General features: G+C 40.1%; 1 protein-coding gene and 1 non-coding gene across 2 annotated transcripts in view; both read left to right on the plus strand.

Annotated features, from left to right (window-relative positions):
* Window positions 1-10630: 10630 nt before the first annotated feature.
* The window catches only part of LOC130837121 (putative adhesion G protein-coupled receptor E4P), a 55668-nt gene continuing 44507 nt past the window's right edge, over window positions 10631-21791 (plus strand). Inside the window, exons 1-3 of the mRNA XM_057709926.1 lie at window positions 10631-10669; window positions 18284-18380; window positions 20949-20999. Of these exons, the coding sequence (XP_057565909.1) occupies window positions 18350-18380; window positions 20949-20999 (82 nt within the window). The 5' untranslated portion in view covers window positions 10631-10669; window positions 18284-18349. The remainder of the gene's footprint in view (window positions 10670-18283; window positions 18381-20948; window positions 21000-21791) is intronic.
* On the plus strand, window positions 19486-19547 carry LOC130837610 (U7 small nuclear RNA). Its single transcript, XR_009049376.1, has one exon. It is a non-coding gene; the product is annotated as a U7 small nuclear RNA (small nuclear RNA).

Here is a 21791-nt window from a genome sequence, read left to right on the forward strand (position 1 = left end):
CTCTGTGGCGTTTATTTCTTCCATTCTATCTTCCAACTCACTTATTCGTTCTTCTGCCTCAGTCATTCTGCTGGTTAGAGCATCTAGAGTATTTTTAATTTCAGTTATTTTGTTATCCATTGCTGTTTGTTTTTCTGAGTTCTTATGAACTGTTTCTTGTACTTTCTCTAATTTGTTATCAAGATTTTGTATCATTTTTACTATCATTACTCTAAATTCTTTTTCAGGCATTTTTCCTATTTCCTCCTCATTTATTTGGTCTTGTGGGTTTTTTTCCTGCTCCTTTGCCTGCATGGTGTTTCTTTGTTTCCTCATGGTTGTCCAAGCTTTTGGGGTTGCTTGTCCGGCTATGTCAGGTTCTCTGCAGCCCTTTCCGGTGTCCGAGGCTGTCTGCTGGTGTTCAGCTGGTTCTCTGTGGGAATGACTGTGTCCTTCTGTGCATTCCCAATGCATCTGTGGAGAGGGATGCACTCCACGTCTCTCTACTTCGCCGCCATCTTTTTCTCTCCCCTAAGTGTTTTAAAACTAGAATTAGTTGCTAGTGGGAGGAAGCTTCTGTGTTTTCCTGAATGTCTGGTTGAAAGAAAACATCTCTAATTGCACAAGAGCTGTCAAACTTCTCCTAACTGTCAAAAAGTAAACACATAGAAATAGAGCCATATAAATTTACTCAAAGTCTGCTCATGGAAAGCTTTCCATCCTCAGTTCTAAGACATACGATTGCTTCCCTGCCTTGACATTTCTGTTCCATCGTGCCTAGTGTTATCAATCTTTTATTTGTAACACTCAGCTTGTTGGATTATAATCAGATGTTCATGTGTTTTGTCCGCAGCTAACCTAGGGATTCCTTCTGTGATTTAGTTTCTGTATACCTGTGACCCAGCATATGATTAGGTTCACTGAGTAAGTCAATGAATGCATCAAGGAAAAAAAGTGTATCAATCTGCACAGTAACAGGACCTTTTTTGGATATCCTGCCCCATGAAAGACTCCTTTTGGTTTTACAGATAAAATTGTGCTCTTACAGAGTCACCTGAGTATCCTTCTGTTTATGCTTCCAATAACAATTACTCTATGCTAATTCCATTTTGAACACTACTATTTCTTTTTTATTGAAGTCTTGTTGATTCACAACATTGTGTTAGTTGCAGGTGTACAGCAAGGGGATTCAGTTATGTATATATATACATATATATTCAGATTTTTTTCCATTATAGGTTATTACAAGACATTGAATATATTTCCTGGTGCTATACAGTAAATCCTTGTTGCTTATCTCTTTTATATATAGTAGCATGCATCTGGTAATTCCGAACCCCTAATTGACCCCTCCTTCCCTCTCCCTTTCCCCTTTGGTAACCATAAGCTTGTTTTCTATGTTTGTGAGTCTGTTTCTGTTTTGTAATAAGTTCATTTGTATTATTTTTTAGGTTCTGCATATAAGTGATATAATATTTGTCTTTCTCTGTCTGACATTTCACTTAGCATGGTAATCTGTAGGTCCATCCATTTTGCTGGAAATGGCATTATCTCATTTTTTTTGTATGCCTGAGTAGTATTCCATTGTATATATGTACTACATCTTCTTTATCCATTCATCTGTCAATGGACACATAGGTTGCCTCCATATCTTGGCTATTGTAAACAGCCAAAAGGTACATGAATGTTGGGGTGCATGTATCTTTTCAAATTAGACTTTTCATCTTTTCCAGACATATGTTTAGGAATAGGATTGCTGGATCATAATATGCTATTTTTAGTTTTTTAAGGAATCTGCATACTGCTTTCCACTAAGCAGTACAATTTCTAAAATGACAATGAGCGACTTAGGTCAGTTTCCATAAAAGCAGAGCATGAGATGGAGATTTGGTGCCCATGATTTTCTTAAAAAATAAATTTATTTATTTATTTACTGGCTACGTTGGGTCTTCAATGCTGTGTATTGGCTTTCTCTAATTGCAGCGAGCAGGGGCTGCTCTTATTGTGGAGCACGGGCTGTAAGCATGTGGGCTTCAGTAGTTGCAGCACTCAGGCTCAGTAGTTGTGGCTCGCAGGCTCCAGAGTGCAGGCTCAGTAGTTGTGGCTTGTGGGTTCTAGAGCCTAGGCTCAGTAATTGTGGTGCACGGGCTTAGTTGCTCCACAGCACGAGAGATCTTCCTTGACCAGGAATGGAACCCGTGTCCCCTGCGTTAGCAGGCAGGTTTTTAACCACTGCACCACCAGGGAAGTCCTGGTGCCCATGATTTATTAAGGAAATGCTCTGAGGAGAGAAAAAGTGAGGGAAGCAGGATGGGGAACAGAGGGAGCCGGGCAAGGCTATGTTCTCTGCTGGAACTTAACTTTCAGCCTGATCCCCTGGTGTGCATGACTTGTATGTCAGCCTTGTCCCATTTTGAGTCAAGGGGACCAGCTTTTTTTTAATCCCTGTGTCAGTCAGTTATTGGCTGTGTGCTGCCCCCATGATGGTGGGAAGATGTATAACAGCTTCCGTTCGATGGAGACCAATTTCCTGGAGTGGGGGGCAGCTGACCCAAAAAGGGGATTGGGAGAGGCACCAACAATATCGATAACTTGGTCCCATCCTTATGACCACCAAGTATGATAAAGGAAGTTGTATTAGCACTTAGATATGTGTTTAGAGGTCATTCTATTCAGATTTTGAACTGCATGAAAAATGTTTTTTTAAATGATGCTACAACTTTCTTAGACATTCTGATAAAACCTTCCCTTTTCTAAAAGATCTTAGAGATTGTTTACCATTATCATTTGGCTTTATAGAGCCTAGAATGCAATGGTTTTTTTTTAATTGAAGTATAGTTGATTTACCATGTTGTGTTAGTTTCAGGTGTACAGCAAAGTGATTCAGATTATATATATATATACACACATACATACATACATATATTCCTTTCCAGATTATTTTCCATTATAGGTTATTACAAGATATTGAATATAGTTACCTTTGCTCAGAATGCAAGGGCTTTTATATTTCCAAATATACCTTTGACAAAATGCTTTCATCTTTAAAAAATCTGAAAAGCGACATAAGGAGACATTTCTAATGCTTTTTTTCAGAGGAAGCATGCCTCCTCTTCTGAAATTTTATAAGGTACAGCACCCAATGCTATTTTTTATTTTTACCCCTGAATATCACACTTCTTTATAGTCAATGTTACATCTTCTGTGACATTATTTCATGAATCATTCCCAACGTTGATAAGATTACCCATTTTACGTGTGTGAAACTTTCAAGCTGCATCTGCCTTGGATACAAATATAGCCTGGCTCAATTTCCATATCTAGGTTTGGACCACAGGACCTCAGATTGTCTTCCTTCCTCTTTCCTGTTTCTCAGAAGAAATTCCTCCTCAGGAGTTTGTGGGTGTTGCTGCAGTATTGTCTGATATTTGCTCACGATGTGTTTCTCCCATCTTTCTCTGCTTTAATCTTCAAAGTCCCCCATTTGCCTTCCCTGGGGATATTCCCTGCTCAGCACAGCAAAATTCACCCCTGCCAGGTCAAGTCTACAGAACACAGAGATGCATGCTGACTTGGGATGTAAGGAGCAGTTCTCTCCCCAGCACAGGGCAGCCACTGTGTCCTGGGGTCCAGAGCTGCTGCCCTTTGGCACAGAGTTATTAATACACACGACTGGCAATACACCACAGCACCATCTTCCATCCTATCCTGTCATGTAAGGGGCCTCCAAGTAGCCACGTAGGTCTTCTGGACACACTGACATTATCCACCCTTCTGTCTTCTCTCTTGTTCTTCCAGTGGAAACTTCTCAAAACCTCCATACATATCAACTCATGCAGGTAGGTGTTTTGGAGGCATTGGAAGAGTGTATCCTAGTCATTTCCCAGAAGCATCTAAAGTCTACCTCTGGTCCAGCCCATATGCCCTGAAAAAGGCAAGAAAATCTTTTAGATAGATGGGAAGACCCAGGAGGCTTGGAGACATTAAGAAACTTGCACACTTTGCTGTGCGTCTGAAACTAACACAACATTGTGAATCAACTATACTTCAATAGAAAAGAATTAAGATTAAAAAAATTTGCACAGTCATTTATTCATCCTATAAATATTTATTAAGTATCTACTCTCTAGATAAGATACTATGCAAGAGGTACACTGTCTTTTCTTCCATGGAACTTACATTCTTCTTTTTTAAAAAAAGTCTGTTTAGTTGTTCTGCCCATTTTATTTATTTATTGGCTGTGTTGGGTCTTCTTTGTTGCACACGGGCTTTCTGTAGTTGTGGTGAGCAGGGGCTACTCTTCATTGTGGTGGCTTCTCTTGTTGCGGAGCACGGGCTCTAGGCGTGTGGGTTTCAGTAGTTGTGGCACACGGGCTCAATAGTTGTGGCTCATGGGCTTAGTTGCTCCATGGCATGTGGTATCTTCCTGGGGCAGGGATTGAACCTGTGTCCCCTGCATTGGCAGGTGGATTCTTAACCACTGCACCACCTAGGAAGTTGAGAACTTACATTCTAATGGTGGAGGAGACCCAATAAACAAGTGAATGAATATCTAGGTGGATTGGGTGTCTTCCGTTGACCCCTCCAAATCCATCCTGTGGTCTGCCTGGAATGCTGACACGCCTGGAGTGTAACCACGGACACTCTTGGCCCCTGGCTTCCAACTTGTTTTGGCCAATGGGAAACACCAACAGGATATCATAAAATTGGAGGAGAGTGAGGGCAGAGTATTTGTTTTCTTAGCTTCTTCCCTACAGGTCACCAGGCAAAGATTGTCTGTCCCTTGAATAGAGATCAGAGCTCCATGATCTGGTACACCAAGTCTTATCAATTTCAATTTCTTACTCTTTGTCTGTTCTGATATTTTCTCAGTAACATGACATGCAATTCCTAAACATCTTCAGCCTATCTTGTGATTTTATTTCCACATAAAATAAAAAGAAAATGTAGAAAGTTTCAGTTATACAATTTTTGGAGTTAATATCCACAGTTTGGGGGGCGCGAATTACAACACATCCTGTTCTATCCACCAGCATTTTGCATATTGTGACAACTACATGATCACCACAGAGATAACACAAAAGCCATTGGTATCTGGATTTTATGAAAAATAACATCCATCAAAATCCATGGGTAAGGGCTATGATTTTGCCAAAATCCAAACAGGTCAGCCAGATTCCCTGTTTAAACCTGTATGTGACCAGCAATTTATTCATTCTTAATTTTTTAAATGATAAAAGTCACATAACATAAAAGTTACTGTTTAAACCATTTTAAAGTGTATAATTCAGTGTCTTATCTAAGTGTCTTTGTCTTACCAAAATGTTGTGCAACTATCACCACATGGAGTCATGTTTTTAATCATCTTAGGTTCCAAGCACTCTTGGTACAAGAGGTTTGCTTGAAACAAGCCATGGTATATTCTTAGGGCAAGCTTTAGTGAGCCAGGCACAAAAGAACATTTGTATGAGTCACTAACTAGGACTATTTGCCATCACATCTAAGCTGCCCTTCTGATAGGGCAGAGAATATTGGGCTCCACTTGACTCTTGTGTCCTGTTCTTGTGTCGTGCAGGTTCAGACAGCTTTACTATATTCCCAGCCAATTCCCATACCAAATCCTAGCATTTCAAGGTGTGGGATGTTTGCTGATAAATGACTGTTTTTGGACAATGGGCAAAGGAGGAAATGGTACTTGTGTTTTATGCTTCAGGTCCACATGTTGGTAAAAGATGTTTCCTTCTTTTCTTGAAATGTGGTTTCCTCTTCTGTGCCAGTGAATAAAAAAAGGGGGTTAGCTTCTTGGTAGAATGGGTGGATCTGGATAGTGTGCCAGGGTGTGTATTCATTGGTGACTTGGCGAGAAGCAGTTGGACCAGTCAAGTGGATTAAATGAAGAGGGCTTAATGAAGAGGCTATATAGATGTGGGCAGGTAAAAGTGGTTCTGAAACCAGTTCCAATGTGCGTGGTTTTCACAAAACAATTCTCTGACACCAGCTGGGTGTCCAACAATTCATCTCAATTGTGATACTGTCTACCCAGAGATAACATCATAGGTTAAGCACTTGTTTCCACAAGACTTCCCTCCCCCCCCAACTTCAGACGCCAGTCACAAGTCCAGGTTATCACCTGTGCTTCTGTCCAACTGGTTATAGATTGCAGGTTACAACGACCCCCTCCTTGAGTTCTGTTAGTTTGCCAGAGATGCTCACAGCACGCAGAAAATATTTTACTTACTAGATTATCAATTTATTATCAAAGGATATAACTCAACAACGGTCAGATTGAAGAAATGCATGGGACAAGGTGTCGGGAAAACGCACAAAATTTCTGTGCCCTCTCCCCAAATCTCCACGTGTTCACCAACCCAGAAGCTCTCTGAACCCTGTCCTTTCAGGTTTTTGGAGAGGCTCCAACACATAGGCACGATTGATTAAATCATTGCCATTGGTGATTGATTTGACCTCCAGCCTCTCCCCCCTCCCTGGAATTCAGGAGGATGGTACTTAAAGTTCCAAATTTTCATCACGTGTTTGGCTTCACTGGCAACCAGCCCCAACCCTTAGGTGCTTCCCCAAAGTCACCTCATTAATATAAACTAAGTTATGGTGGAAAGGGGCTTGTTCTGAATAACATATTCACCTCCGTGGCTCTGAAGTGGTTTCAGGAACTGAAGACAAGATATTATAACAAAAGATGTTCCCATTGCTCTCATCACTTAGGAATTTCCAAGGTTTTTAGAAGCTCTGTGCCAGAAATAAGATGAAGAGCATATATGTGTTTCTTATTATAAAATGCAATATCACAGCAGGTTTAAGGGAAACCAACAAAAGAGAGTGGGGCACCCTGAAAGTAGAAGTTGGGAGATTATTCTAACTCCTTGGATTAAGGGGGCATTGGGATGGAGCAGGTATAGGAACCTGGAAAGGGCCTTAACCTATGACAGAAGAATCCAACCACTGTCCAAATATTCAGTCCCTGCTGGGAAGGAGGTGCTGGGAAAATAAATATCCCCATCTCTCTTTTTCAGCCCTCTTTCCTCCTTCCAATGGCTACCATTGGTCAAACCCAATTGAAAGAGAGAGAACAGAAGGGCCTGATGATATAGTCCATACAGGACAACCCCAAGGGCACAGAGAAGCATAGAGAATGGCAGAGAGCAGATTCCTTCACAATCATCCAAAGTAAATGGTGATATGTTTGCTAAAGTTTGAGAGATTGGACACATCCTATTGAATTATTCCTTAGATAGAGTATTTGCTCCCTTGGTCTGTGAAGGAAAGGACTGGAATTCTGTGATGTGTCAGCCTACAGCTCTACCAAGGAAAGGTGAATTAACTTAAGGAGGGATTAAAAAAGAAGTTCATCAACAGATTCTCCTGTCTGATGGCTTCTGCTTTTTCTACTTCCCAGTTTGTTCACTGGCTCATGGGCCACTCTAACGTCTGCCTGCATCCCTCTCTGGGGGCGTTGGATTCAAACTTTCCAAAGAGACACAAGTTAGATGGATTGGTCAGTCAACATCCAATAGAGAGAACTACTTTAAGATAGACTTCTCTGCTTGGGCCATCTCATAGGCTGTTGATGCCCTATGCATGAAACCATGGTCCAATCAATTGTGGTTGGGAGGTGAAGTCACACAGTACCATGCCTGACAACATGTGTGGAAAGGACTCCTTCTAGCCCATTTTGTGAAGTGTATTGGTTAGACTTGGCTGTGTAACAAACAGGCCCCACATTTCATTTGCTCAAAATAACAGATATATTATTTTGTTCATGTTTTTTTGGGTTGGCTATACCTTTCTTCTGGCCTAGTCTACCTTGGCTGGCCTCTGATTGGCTCTTTCATGCCTTTTTGGTCCGTTGGCAGGTCACTCCTACATCTGGCATGATGGCAATTGGAGTGATGAATTACTGACTAGTCAGCCTTGGTTATCTTCCATGTGGCCTCTCATTCTCCACAAGACTAACGTGGGCTCATACGCGTGGTGATCATAGGGTTTCAAGTGCAGCAAGAGAGGGAAAACCCCAATATGCAAGCGCTTTTCAAATCTCTATTCGCATCCTGTTAACCAGTTGTTCCACCGACAAAAGCCAGTCACACGGCCAAGTTTAGAGTCAGTATGGGTGGACTATACACAGAAATGGGCAATTCTTGCATTCTTTTGTGCGAATAATCAGTCACATGCAGAATTGATCTGTGAGCACAAGGAATGCTCAGAATTTCATGGACTTCTCTTGGATTCAGGCATTTTTGTTTAATATTCAGACAAATTTCACTTCAGCTCAGCTGATAATGATAGGCCTAAGCTCTCTTTCAGTTTCCATGCAAAAGAAACATTTTTTTCATGTTTAAATAATTTTATTTTTAAAAATTTTCTTGAAGTGTAGTATATTTACAATCTTGTATTAATTCAAAAGAAATATTTTTGAATATCACATGAAGCAAATATTTTGAATACTACATGGAGGGGTTGACTGCCAGCCCACCTCTAAGCCATATCTAGGTGATTATTTGAATATTTAACTGTATTGACTCTAATTAATTTATAAAAGTAAATGGGAAAATGAAAGATATTCACTGTCAGAATGTGAAAATGAATAAAGGAAACCTCATTTAAAATGGAATTGTGGGACTTTCCTCATGGTCCAGTGTTTAGGACTCCATGATCCTAATGCAGGGGGCATGGGTTTGATCCCTGGTCCGGGAAGATCCCACATGCCGAGGAGCAACTAATCCTATGTGCCACAACCACTAAACCTGCACTCTAGAGCCCTAGAGCCACAACTAATGAGCCCACACACTGCAACTACTGAAGCCTGAGCCCCTAGAGCCTGTGCTCCACAACAAGGGAAGCCACCACAATGAGAAGCCTGTGAACCACATCGAAGAGTAGCCCCCACTTGCCACAAGTAGAGAGAGCCCATGTGCAGCAACAAAGACAGAACATAGCCAATCAATCAATCAAACAATAAATAAATAAATAAATAAATAAATAAATAAATAAACAAACTTGGCATAGGTGGAGGGTGGCACCACTCTCCATTACTTGGTTTTCCCCATTGGCCATCACCACCACTTCCAAATTCATTTTCTGAGATCTGGTCCATCCTGGTAACAGACTATTTAATTCATGCTTATTTGATGACTGGATGATTATGGTCTATTTGAGAGTGCAAACTTATGCAAAATTCACATCCTGGAATCAGAAATTGTCCTTACACTGTTACTTTTCTTGATGAAGCTTAATTCATCAAACATTGAATTTTTAGTTTTAGAATTAGAGGGAACATTGGTAATACTGATCCCTCTTAGGAATATTTCGAATTTAGGGTATTTCTCCATTTTGTCAGAATGGCTTTTTAGACATTAAATGGTTTGGACCTCTCTTTTTTTAGTTAGACTATGTATATTAAAGGCATTTTATAAACTATAATGTATTACATGCTAATAACTATTAATATTCAGCAGTATTATCAGTACAGGATTACAAAGCTTTGATCTCAACCCTATTTTAGTCAATATTTTATCAAAGACATGGATGAAGACAGAGGAAACACCCTTATTATATTCACAGGCGACCCAGAGCTGGCAGTGAAAGCTGATGTCTTAATATTTCAGAGTTTATGCTAGAATTAGGACAGTCATAGTGATTTTGGCAAGCTGTAATATTCGACAAGACCAATGCAAAAAAAGTTTAGCAAGAATGAACTTTTATATCTGTACTTGGCCAAAAACAAAATTCTACAAGGACAGAATGAGGAAGCTTCACTGACGGAGGGTCTGGGATATTAGGTTAACCTTGAGCCCAGTCTGAAAGAGCTCTCTGAGGTGGCTGCAGAAAAAAGCAACAGAATTATAGGCTGTGTTTTTAGAAGTAGAGGTCATGGCATAGCACTCTTCTTGGGCCAGTACCCATTTGGGTCGTTTGTTTAATTCTGGAGACTATATTAAAGGACAAGTGAGATGACCAGGTTTCTAGTAAATGACAAATGGTTGAAGGGATTTCAAGTTCCTGGGAGGGCTTCCCTGGTGGCACAGTGGTTAAGAATCTGCCTGCCAATGCAGGGGACATGGGCCCAAGTCCTGGTCCAGGAAGATCCCACCTGCTGCGGACCTACTAAGCCCATGCACCACAACTACTGAGCCTGTGCTCTAGAGCCCTCGAGCCACAGTTATTGAGCCCACGTGCCACGACTACTGAAGCCCGCACACCTAGAGCCAGTGCTCCGCAACAAGAGAAGCCACCGCAATAAGTCCAAACACTACAATGAAAAGTAGCCCCCGCTCTCTGCAACTAGAAAAAGCCCGCACACCAATGAAGACCCAACACAGCCAATAAATAAATAAATAAATAAATAAATAAAGTAAATAAATTTATATATAAAAAAGGAAGTTCATGGGCAAGAGAAGAGTAATAATAGCAGTAATACATCTCTTTTCATGTGGTAAACTTCCTAATAAAATTGTATGTTTCAAGTAAAAAAATATTTAATTACTAGAATGAAGAGAACTAATAGACCCTGCATTACGCAAACTCTCCAACTAACGCCCCCAGACTTGTCATCCAGCCACAAGACTCCTTGAGAAACTTCTCAAGATAAGAAGCGATGTACTTCCTTTTTTGTTGTTGTTAGCTCTGAGAAGCTGCCAGGCTGGGTGACAAGCAAGGACTTTTCATCTTGTGGGTAAGGAGGAAATGGTTTAGTGTTTTTTCCGCAGAAAACAGAAAGTATCTTGCGTGTGATCTTGGATCTAAAAAAATACACTGGCTCTCGAAAGATTTTAAAGTATATCTTGTTACATGTCCTGTTGCTTTATTTCTTGAAAGCTGCTCGCATCTATCTCCTGTTCATTTTCCCCTTTCTTCTTAGGCAAGGAATGTGTGTATTATGTGGTAGGGTAGAATATATTAAAATGTTTTCACATACTTAAAAGAAATGGTGAATTGTGTATTGAGAGGAGCTTAGGGAGAACTAAAATAAGGAAGTGTCAAGGAACAGAGTCTGAGGCAAATATTGGTTTATGAAGGTTTGTTCATCTTTCTTTCTCTCTCTATCTCTGTGATGTAAAATGTATTTCTTATAGTGGGTCATGGTAAAAGAAAGTTTTCCAAATCAGCGTTGTTAGATATGTGAAATAAATCAGACCCAAAGAACAAATACTGTATAATCTCACTTAGATGTAGAAGCTACATTAGTCAAATGCATAGAAGCAGATAGTAGAATAGTGGTTTCCAGGGGCTGGGGAGAGGGAAAAATGAGAGGTGAAGATCAAAAGGTATAAAGTTTTAGTTATACAAGATGAAAAATTCTGGTGATGTATTATACAGCATAGTGCCTATAGCTAACACTTCTGTATTACATATTTAAAATTTTCTAAGAGGGTAGATCTTACATTGTTATTCATTCACACACACACACACACACACACACACACACACAAATCACAAAGGGGGCAGGAGGAAATTTTGAGAGGTGATGGGTATGTTTATGGCCTTGATAGTAGTGATGGTTTCATGCATTTATATTTACCTCCAAACTCATCAAATTATATGCATAAAATATGTACTTTTTACATGCCAACCATACCTCAGTAAAGTGGTTTAAAAAAAGTCCAAATTAGCATTGTTAGAGGTCTCAGCTGTTCTGAAAAAAGTTATCACCGCTTTCACATACTCACTTCAGTTAAACTGGTTTCAAATGAGTCCTCAAAAAAAGAATGGCCATTAACTAGACTGAGTTTCTCTATGTTGAGAGTTTCCAGCAAGCAAGCATGGTTTGTGGCCCACTGGTTTTACATTGAGGGGAAAAGTGAATTTGAATGTCTTTAGGTAAAGTCCGTGGTGTCCAGATCTCGAGAGTTCTAATTACTCACCCCAAATCCCCAAACGGCCTCACTTATTTGTGTTACAAGTTTAGACCTTGGGGACATTGGGGTTTAGGATCTGGGTGCAGGGGTTTTGCAGGGTCTTTGGACTCAGCCTGACTTTATCCAAGTCTTAGCTTTGCATTTTACTAGTAGCTTCACCTGGAGCAAGTGGTATAATTGAGCCTCCATTTCTTCACCTGAAAAATGGGAGGGTAATTACAAGATCCACATCGTGGAGTGGCTGTGAGCTTTCAATGAGATGACACTGTCAAGGTAATTATTTAGGTGCTTGATAAGCCACATAAGTTCTATGAATGTTTTTAGGAAGTGATAATGGAAAGGCTAAGAGAAGTACCTGCAGCAAAATTTGATTTACATGCTTGATGCCAATGTATAATGTGTGACTCACCTAATCAGAGTTATCAGATATAAGAGATTTTTCTGGGATGGGACTTCTCAGATCACCACTTTGTTCCTGTGGGAGCTTCACAGGACCCTTGCTAATTCTCATCACCAGTGGGTATTATTAATAGATCAGTCCTTAGCATGCAAAGTCATGGTTATAACTGCAGTCCTGAAGGGGCATAAGAGATCTCTGTGACCACCACAACCATCACCACCATCACTATCATCACCACCACCACCACCATTACCAACATCACCATTACCACCACCACCACTGTCATCACCACCACCACCATCACCACCACCATCATCACCACTGACACCACCACCATCACCACCACCATGATCACCATTACCAACATCACCACCACCACCACCACTACCACCACCACCATCACCACCACCATCATCACCACCATTATCATCACCACCACCATCACCACCACTATCATCACCACTACCATGATCATCATTACCAACATCACCACCACCACCACCACCATCACCACCACCATCATCACCACTGACACCACCATCACCACCACCACCACCACCATCATCACCACCACCATCACCACCACCACCACTACCACCACCACCATCACCACCACCACCATCATCACCACCACCACCATGACTATCAGCACCACCACCATCACCATAACCACCATTATCATCATTTTAATGAACTAATATAAAAATAAACATATATAAAAATATCTGGGAGGATGTATACCAATGGTAGAATATGTTCTAGTGGCTCTTATTTTATACTCTAGGTGCCCTGTACTGTGTGTAGTTTTGGAATAAGCACACATTTGTTTATAATTTGAGAATGTAAAGAATAAAGTATAAACCTAATCAAAGATAATTTCATTCATTTATTTGACAAATATACTATGAGATAGTCACTGTGAAGGAAGAATATCTTAAAGATGGAATCATGAATTAGAGATCCTAATTTCTATTCATACTCACATTGAGATAGTTAACCTTTCAAGACTATTTAAAAATTATTTCAATCTGCAATGCCTGCTTTTTAATATATTAAATATATTTAAATAAATAAAAATAAATGTACTATGTTGAGGTAATTTCCTTCTATGCCCATTTTCTGGAGAGTTTTTATCATAAATGGATGTTGAATTTTGTCAGAAGCTTTTTCTGCAACTATTGAGATGATCATATGGTTTTTATCCTTCAATTTGTTAATATGGTGTATCACTGATTGATTTGCATATATTGAAGAATCCTTGCATTCCAGGGATAAACCCGACTTGATCATGGTGTATGATTTTTTTTAATGTGTTGTTGGATTCTGTTAGCTAGTATTTTGTTGAGGATTTTTGCATCTATATTCATCAGTGATATTGGCCTGTAACGTTCTCTATTTTTTTTAGAACTTTATTTATTTATTTATTTTATTGGCTGTGTTGGGTCCTTTTTGCTGTGCGAGGGCTTTCTTTTAGTTGCAGTGAGTGGGGGCTACTCTTCGCTGTGGTGTGCGGGCTCTTCATTGCCGTGGCTTCTCTTGTTATGGAGTGTGGGCTCTAGGCACGTGGGCTTCAGTAGTTGCAGCACATGGGCTCAATAGTTGTGGCTCATGGGCTTTAAAGCACAGGCTCAATACTTGAGGTGCACAGGCTTAGTTGCTCCGTGGCATGTGGGATCTTCCTGGAGCAGGGATCGAACCCATATCCCCTGCATGGCAGGTGGATTCTTAACCACTGCACCACCTAGGAAGTCCCTGTAATGTTCTTTTTTTGTGACATCTTTGCCTGGATTTGGTATCAGGGTGATGGTGGCCTCATAGAATGAGTTTGGGAGTGTTCCTTCTGCTACATTTTGGAAGAGTTTGAGAAGGATAGGTGTTAGCTCTTCTCTAAATGTTTGATACAATTCGCCTGTGAAGCCATCTGGCCCTGGGCTTTAGTTTGTTGGGAGATTTTTAATCACAGTCTCAATTTCTGTACTTGTGATTGGTCTGTTCATATTTTTGATTTCTTCCTGGTTCAGTCTTGGAGGATTGTACTTCTCTAAGAATTTATCCATTTCTTCCAGGTTGTCCAATTTATTGGCATATAGTTGCTTATAATAGTGTCTCATGATCTTTTGTATTTCTGTGGTGTCTGTTGTTACTTCTCCTTGTTCATTTCTGAGTCTGTTGATTTGCATCTTCTCCCTTTTTTTCCTAAGTTTGGCTAGTGGTTTATCAATTTTTGTTATCTTCTTAAAGAATCAGCTTTTAGTTTTGTTGATCTTTGCTATTGTTTCCTTCATTTCTTTTTCATTTACTTCTGATCTGATCTTTATGATTTCTTTACTTCTGCTCACTTTGGGATTATTTTTTGTTCTTCTTTCTCTAATTGTTTTAGGTGTAAGGTTAGGTTGTTTATTTGACATTTTTCTTGTTTCTTGAGGTAGGACTGTATTTCTATAAACTTCCCTCTTAGAACTGCTTTTGTTGCATCCCATAGGTTTTGGGTCTTTGTGTTTTCATTGTCATTTGTTTCTAGTTATTTTTTGATTTCCTCTTTGATTTAATCAGTGATTTCTTGGTTGTTTAATAGCATATTGTTTAGCCTCCATGTGTTTTTATTTTTTGCAGTTTTTTCCCCTGTAATTGATATCTAGTCTCATGGTGCTGTGGTCAGAGAAAATGCTTGATACAATTTCAATTTTTTTGGATTTACTGAGGCTTGATTTGTGACCCAAGATGTGATCTATCCTGGAAAATGTTCCGTGTGCACTTGAGAAGAAAGTGTATTCTGTAGTTTTTGTATGGAATGTCCTATAAATATCAATTAAGTCTAGATGGTCTAATGTGTCATTTAAAGCTTGTGTTTCCTTATTTATTTTCTGTTTGGATGACCTGTCCATTGATGTAAGTGGGGTGTTTTCATCTCCTGCTATTATTGTGTTACTGTCGATTTCCCTTTTATGACTGTTAGCATTTGCCTTATGTATTGAGGTGCTCCTATGTTGGGGGCATAGATACTTACAATTGCTATATGTTCTTCTTGGATGGATCCCTTGAGCATTATGTAGTGTCCTTCCTTGTCTCTTGTAATAGTCTTTACTTTAAAGTCTAATTTTTCTGAGTGTTGCTACTCTAGCTTTCTTTTGACTTCCATTTGCATGGAATATCTTTTTCCATCCCCTTCCTTTCAGTCTATATGTGTCACTTGGTCTGAAGTGGGTTTCTTATAGACAGCATATGTAAGGGTCTTGTTTTTGTATCCATTCAACCAGTCTGTGTCTTTTGGTTGGAGCATTTAACCCATTTACATTTAAGGTGATTATTGACATGTATGTTCCTATTACCATTTTCTGGTGAAAAACTGAAAGCATTCCCTCTAAGGACAGGAACAAGACAAGGGTGTCCACTCTCACCATTATTATTCAACATAGTTTTCAAAGTTTCAGCCACAGAAACCAGAGAAGAAAATGAAATAAAAGGAATCCAAATTGGAAAAGGAGTAAAATTGTCACTCTTTGCAGATGACATGGTATTATACATAGAAAACCCGAAAGACTCTACCAGAAAACTGCTAGCACTAATCGATGAATTTAGTAAAGTAGCAGGATATAAAATTAATGCAGAGAAATCTCTTGCATTCCTATACACTAGCAATGAGAGAGCAGAAAAGAAATTAAGGAAACTCTCCCATTTACCATTGTAACAAAAAGAATACAATACCTAGGAATAAACCTGCCTAAGGAGGCAAAAGACCTGTATGCAGAAAACTATAAGACACTGATGAAAGAAATCAAAGATGATACAAACAGATGGAGGGACATACCATGTTCTTGGATTGGGAGAATCAATATTGTGAAAATGTACTACCCAAAGCAATTTACAGATTCAACACAATTCCTATCAAATTACCAACGGCATTTTTCACAAGACTAGAACAAGAAATCTTACGATTTGTATGGAAATGCAAAAGACCCCGAATAGCCAAAGCAATCTTGAGAAGGAAAAATGGAGTTGGTGGAATCAGGCTTCTTGACTTCAAACTATACTACAAGGCCACAGTGATCAAGACAGTATGGTACTGGCTCAAAAATAGAAAGGTAGATCAATGGAACAGAATAGAGAACCCAGAGGTAAACCCAAACACATATGGGCACCTTATCTTTGACAAAGGAGGCAAGAATATACAATGGAAAAAAGACAGCCTCTTCAATAAGTGGTGCTTGGAAAATTGGACAGCAACATGTAAAAGAATGAAATTATAACACTTCCTCACACCATACACAAAAATAAACTCAAAATGGATTAAAGACCTACATGTAAGGCCAGACACTATAAAACTCCTAGAGGAAGACATAGACAGAACACTCTATGACATACATCAAAGCAAGATCCTTTTTGACCCACCTCCTAGAATCATGGAAATAAAATCAAAAATAAACAAATGGGACCTAATGAAACTTAAAAGCTTTTGCACAGTGAAAGAAACCACAAACAAGAGAAGAAGGCAACCCTCAGAATGGGAGAAAATATTTGCCAATGAAACAACGGACAAAGGATTAACCTCCAAAATATACAAGCAGCTCATGCAGCTTAATACCAAAAAAGCAAATAATCCAATCCGCAAATGGGCAGAAGACCTAAATAGACGTTTCTCAAAAGAAGCCATGCAGATGGCTAACAAACACATGAAAATATGCTCAACATCACTCATCCTTAGAGCAATGCAAGTCAAAGCCATAATGAGGTATCACCTCACACCAGTCAGAATGGCCATCATCAAAAAATCTAGAAACAATAAATGTTGGAGAGGGTGTGGAGAAAAGGGAACTCTCCTGCACTGCTGGTGGGAATGTAAGCTGGTACAGCTACTATGGAAAACAGTTTGGAGATTCCTCAAAAAACTAAAAATGGAACTACCATATGACCCAGTAATCCCACTCCTGGGCATATACCCAGAGAAAACCATAATCCCAAAAGAAACATGTACCACAATGTTCATTGCAGCACTGTTTACAATAGGCAGGACATGGAAACAACCTAAATGCCCATCAACAGATGAATGGATAAAGAAGATGCAGCACATATATACAATGGAATATTACCCAGTCATAAAAAAAAATGAGATGGAACTATATATAATGAGGTGGATAGACCTAGAGACTGTCATACAGAGTGAAGTAAGCCAGAAAGAGAAAAACAAATACCATATGATAACTCATATTTATGGAATCTGAAGAAATGGTATTGATGAACCCCAGAGTGGAGATATAGATGTAGAGAATGGACTTGAGGACACAGGGCTGGGCTGTGGGGTGAAGGGGAAGCTGGGACGAAGTGAGAGTGTAGCATAGACATATATACACTACCAACTGTAAAATAGATAACTAGTGGGAAGTTGCTGCATAACAAAGGGAGGTCAACTTGATGATGGGTGATGCCTTAGAGGGCCAGGACAGGGAGGGTGGGAGGGAGTTGTGGGAGGGAGGGAATATGGGGATATATGTATAAATACAGCTGATTGACTTTGGTGTACCTCAAAAGCTGGTACAAGAGTGTAAAGCAAATATATTCCAATAAAGAGCTTAAAAATGTATTAAAAATTTATTCATTTGATTTGGGGTCAAGTAAGACACTGCAATAGGTGGATATGTTTCTAAGTCTCTTTTGATCTAGATCCCCAAGTGCTTTTTTCACATCTTGTGATTATTATCATTTTTGGATGAAGAAACTGGATAGTTTGTCCTGTGGACTTTCTTATAGTCTGGATCTTGCTGATTGCAATAGACCAGGATTTTAAATTCCATCAGGATTTTCCATTGGAGTCATAAATATGTTCTTCCCTATGTTGGGGTGGTAGGCTTGCTTCTATAAGCCATTATGCTAAGGTCATCCTCATAGGAAACTTTCCTTCAGATACTTTCCTAGAAGTGAAATTATTGAGTCAAAAGATGGGCAGAAATGAAAGGGTTTTGATAAATATCAGCCACCGGGCTTCTAAATTTTGTGACCATCAGAAATCAATTCTCATGGGGCTTATTCATCCCAGGAACCCTTGCCACATCCTGCTTGGGAGCACTTCTGAGATTGTGTCATTCCTGGCATCTCAACTGCTATGGGAAGCAGGTCCGTGTTCCTGCTCTTAGGTGAGTAGAACACAGAATCTCCACCCCCTTCTCCCTGTGCCCTGGATACCCTGGCTTTGGTTGCTCTCCCAAATTTGGCACTTTCTCCAGAAATTCCTGTGTGCATGTGTCCTACTTAAAACTCTTATATTGAGTCTCTTAGTTGGTCTTCTCCAAAGGAGAACTGAGACCGAAACTTGGGTGTAACTAACTTATTTGGAAGGGGATCCCAGGAAGCACAAGGGCATGTCAAAGAGGGAAGAGTGAATGAAAGATGGTTAGCACTGTGGATAACTGGTACTCAGATCCTTCTGGGGACACTTCCAGTGTGTAATGCACTTTAGAAGGGCAAGGAATCTGGGCTATTTATCTTCCAGTCCTCATCCCACACTGCTAGATGTCCCTCATGGGCTGCAGAAACATGCCTTTCTATAGTGAGATACAGTAAGTTATCTGCATACCTAGCAACTGCCTCTGGGCTAGGCTAAGGGGACATTGCAAGAGTCTGCTATGCTCATTGACCACCAAGCAGGTCCAAACTTGGAGGACCATGGCTTAGTACATTACAGTGACTAGAACCTACCCATCCTTCTGCTCTGGGCTTTAGGGTCTTCAAGGTAATAAAAAATACCATGAGAGGAATCAAATGCAGTTTAAGGTTAGAAGGTTTTTAAGGAACTCTTAGAAGCAGGCGTGCAATGGCCATTACTTTATGTCAGAAGTGGGCAGATTTTTTTCTGTAAAAGGCCAGAGAATTATTATTCTTAGTTTTATGGGCGATTTGGTCTGTGTCTCAATGTCTCAGCTCCACTGTTGCTTTATAAAAACAGCCACAGAGTTACCAGTGGGGAATTGTGGCGGGGGGGGAGGGATAAATTGGAAGAATGGGACTGAGATATACACACTACTATATATATATAATAGATAACTAGTAAGGACCTATTGTATTAACACAGGGAACTCTATTCAATACTCTGCAATGACCTATATGGAAAAAAATCTAAAAAAAGAGTGGCTATATGTAGATGTATTACTGATTCACTTTGCCATACACCTGAAACTAACACAACATTGTAAATCAACTATATTCCAATAAAAATTATATATACATGAAAAAGCAGCCACAGAGTGTTACACCTCTTTTAGAATTTATCTATCAGATTTTCCGGTCCACGCTGGAAATCCCTCCATGAGAAACATAATAAATAAAAACAGCCACAGACCTTACGTGAACTGATGGGCATTGCTGTGTTCCAATAAACTTTGATTTATAGACTTAGAAATGTGAATTTCATGTAATTTTCACATGCTGTGAACTATTCTTCTTGATTTTTAAGAACAATTCAAAAACCATGAAAAACCATTCTTAGTTCTTGCGCAGCACAGAAACCAGGCAGGTGTCTGGATTTGGCCCGAAGGGCACAGTTTGCTGACCCCTACCCTATGGGAATCAAGTAATATTTCTTCTTTGTGTGTCAGACAAGCATTTATAGGGAAACTGCCAAGGCTTGAGCATTATTTTTGTCTTGCAAAAATGACCATGTTATATGATTCAGTCTAATAGTATGAATCCAAACGTGTCCTGGGAAGATTGCACATTATCTAGGTTTTATTTGTCATATTTAACCACTGAGGGATGATGTTAGCTCTGAAAGCAGATGTCTCCAGATTTCAGTGAAGGGCTTCAGCACAACACACTTGCAATGAAAGGGTTAAGGGAAAGGCCATTTTTCAAGGGCCCGACCATTCCCTATCTTACTTTGAGTGATATTAGAAAATACAAGGAAGGGTGTTTTGCATTTCTGATTTCATCCCCAATTTTAATATAAAGCTTCTGTCTAATAAGACGCTAGACTTATCCTCAGAATGGACCTTCTCCAAGTCTTCCTGATCCATTCCAAATTTGCCACAGTCATGGATCCCTGGGATTCTTTGAGATTCAGTCCTCCCCTTATTCCAGAAAAAGCATTGGGTATTAAGGGGTTAGACTTGCCCTGTTCCAGTAAGGTAGCCACCAGCCATGTTTGGCCACCGAACACTCAAAATGCGGCCAGTCCTAGAGCAGATGCACCGAATGTGCAAAATGAGTACTGGATTTCGAAGACTAAATACACACAGAAAAGAATGGAAAACACTTTATGAATGATTTGTTATGAATGAATAATGAGGACCTACTGTATAGCACAGGAAACTCTTCTCAATACTCTGTAATGACCTATATGGGAAAAGGATTTTTAAAAGAATGGGAAAAAAACTTAAAAAAAAAATAGAACTGAGTTGAATTATAGGATACCCAGCTGGTGTCAGAGGATTGCTTGTTGGTGTGGGAACCCACCCACCCCGACACCCCTTGTCCCCCACACACGTTGGAATTGGGTGTAAAACCTCTGATAACTGTAGTCAGTAGTACTGTAAATGATGTCCTTTTGTGACCCTAGTGTTTATAGCTTGCTTAGGAAGAATCTAGAGTGAAGTTAGCACACATGTGACTTGGCAGGATAAGATGAAGTCCCCAACTCACCCAGGTTTCAGGCAAGCAAAGCCTCAGGGCATCCACAATCTGCTTCATCCCTGTACTCTCAATTTTAGGTCTCAGTGTCCTGCTGGCTTTGTCAGGATCAGAAGCAAAGAATTCTGCAGGTGAGTGTACTCATTGTGAAAGGCCATGGGGGAAGGAAATTGGAATGTGGAGCTTATCTCTAGGGAAGGGAAGGAGCCCTTTTCTTTTTCTTCTTTTTCTTCTGTTTTGGCCACATCACGCAGCATGCAGGATCTTAGTTCCCTGACGAGGGATCGAACCTGTGCCCCCTGCAGTGGAAGCACAGAGACTTAACCACTGGACTACCAGGGAAGTCCCAGGGAGCCTTTTTGGAGGAACTGCTAAATCTTTGCTACTTTCTGCCTGCTCCTTGGAAAACCCAAGTACTGTTCCTGTTTTTCCATCACCACTTCAATTTATTAGCTCTTGCATTGCACTGGGATTAGTGCTGAGCAAATTACATGCACCATGTCATTCAATCATCATAACATTCCTGCAAAGAAGATTCTGACATTATCTCCACTTGACCAACGACCCCCTAGAGAAGTCTATAACTGGCTCAAGGTCACACAGCCGGTGGACATTGAACTCTGCCCTTTCTTTCCACAAGGCCTGCATTTCAAGTCATGCTGGGAGATACTTTTGCCTTTCCCTCATGTCATGCTCTGGCTCTCCCTAGAAGCAGATTCTGAATTAAGGATTGGGGAGTAAGTCATTTATCTGGGAGGCAATTCCCAGGAAGCACCAGTTGGGAGGGGAAAGTTACAGGAGAAGGTGAGAAGCCAGAATGTGACATGTGAATGACCAAACCTCGATGCCCTGGGGACTGTTGGGCATATTAAGGAGCATGCACCTCAGAGATATTCCCCACAGTGGATAAGGAAGATGTTTTA

The sequence above is a fragment of the Hippopotamus amphibius genome, chromosome 15 (assembly GCF_030028045.1).
Source record: "Hippopotamus amphibius kiboko isolate mHipAmp2 chromosome 15, mHipAmp2.hap2, whole genome shotgun sequence".
Lineage (NCBI taxonomy): Eukaryota > Metazoa > Chordata > Mammalia > Artiodactyla > Hippopotamidae > Hippopotamus > Hippopotamus amphibius.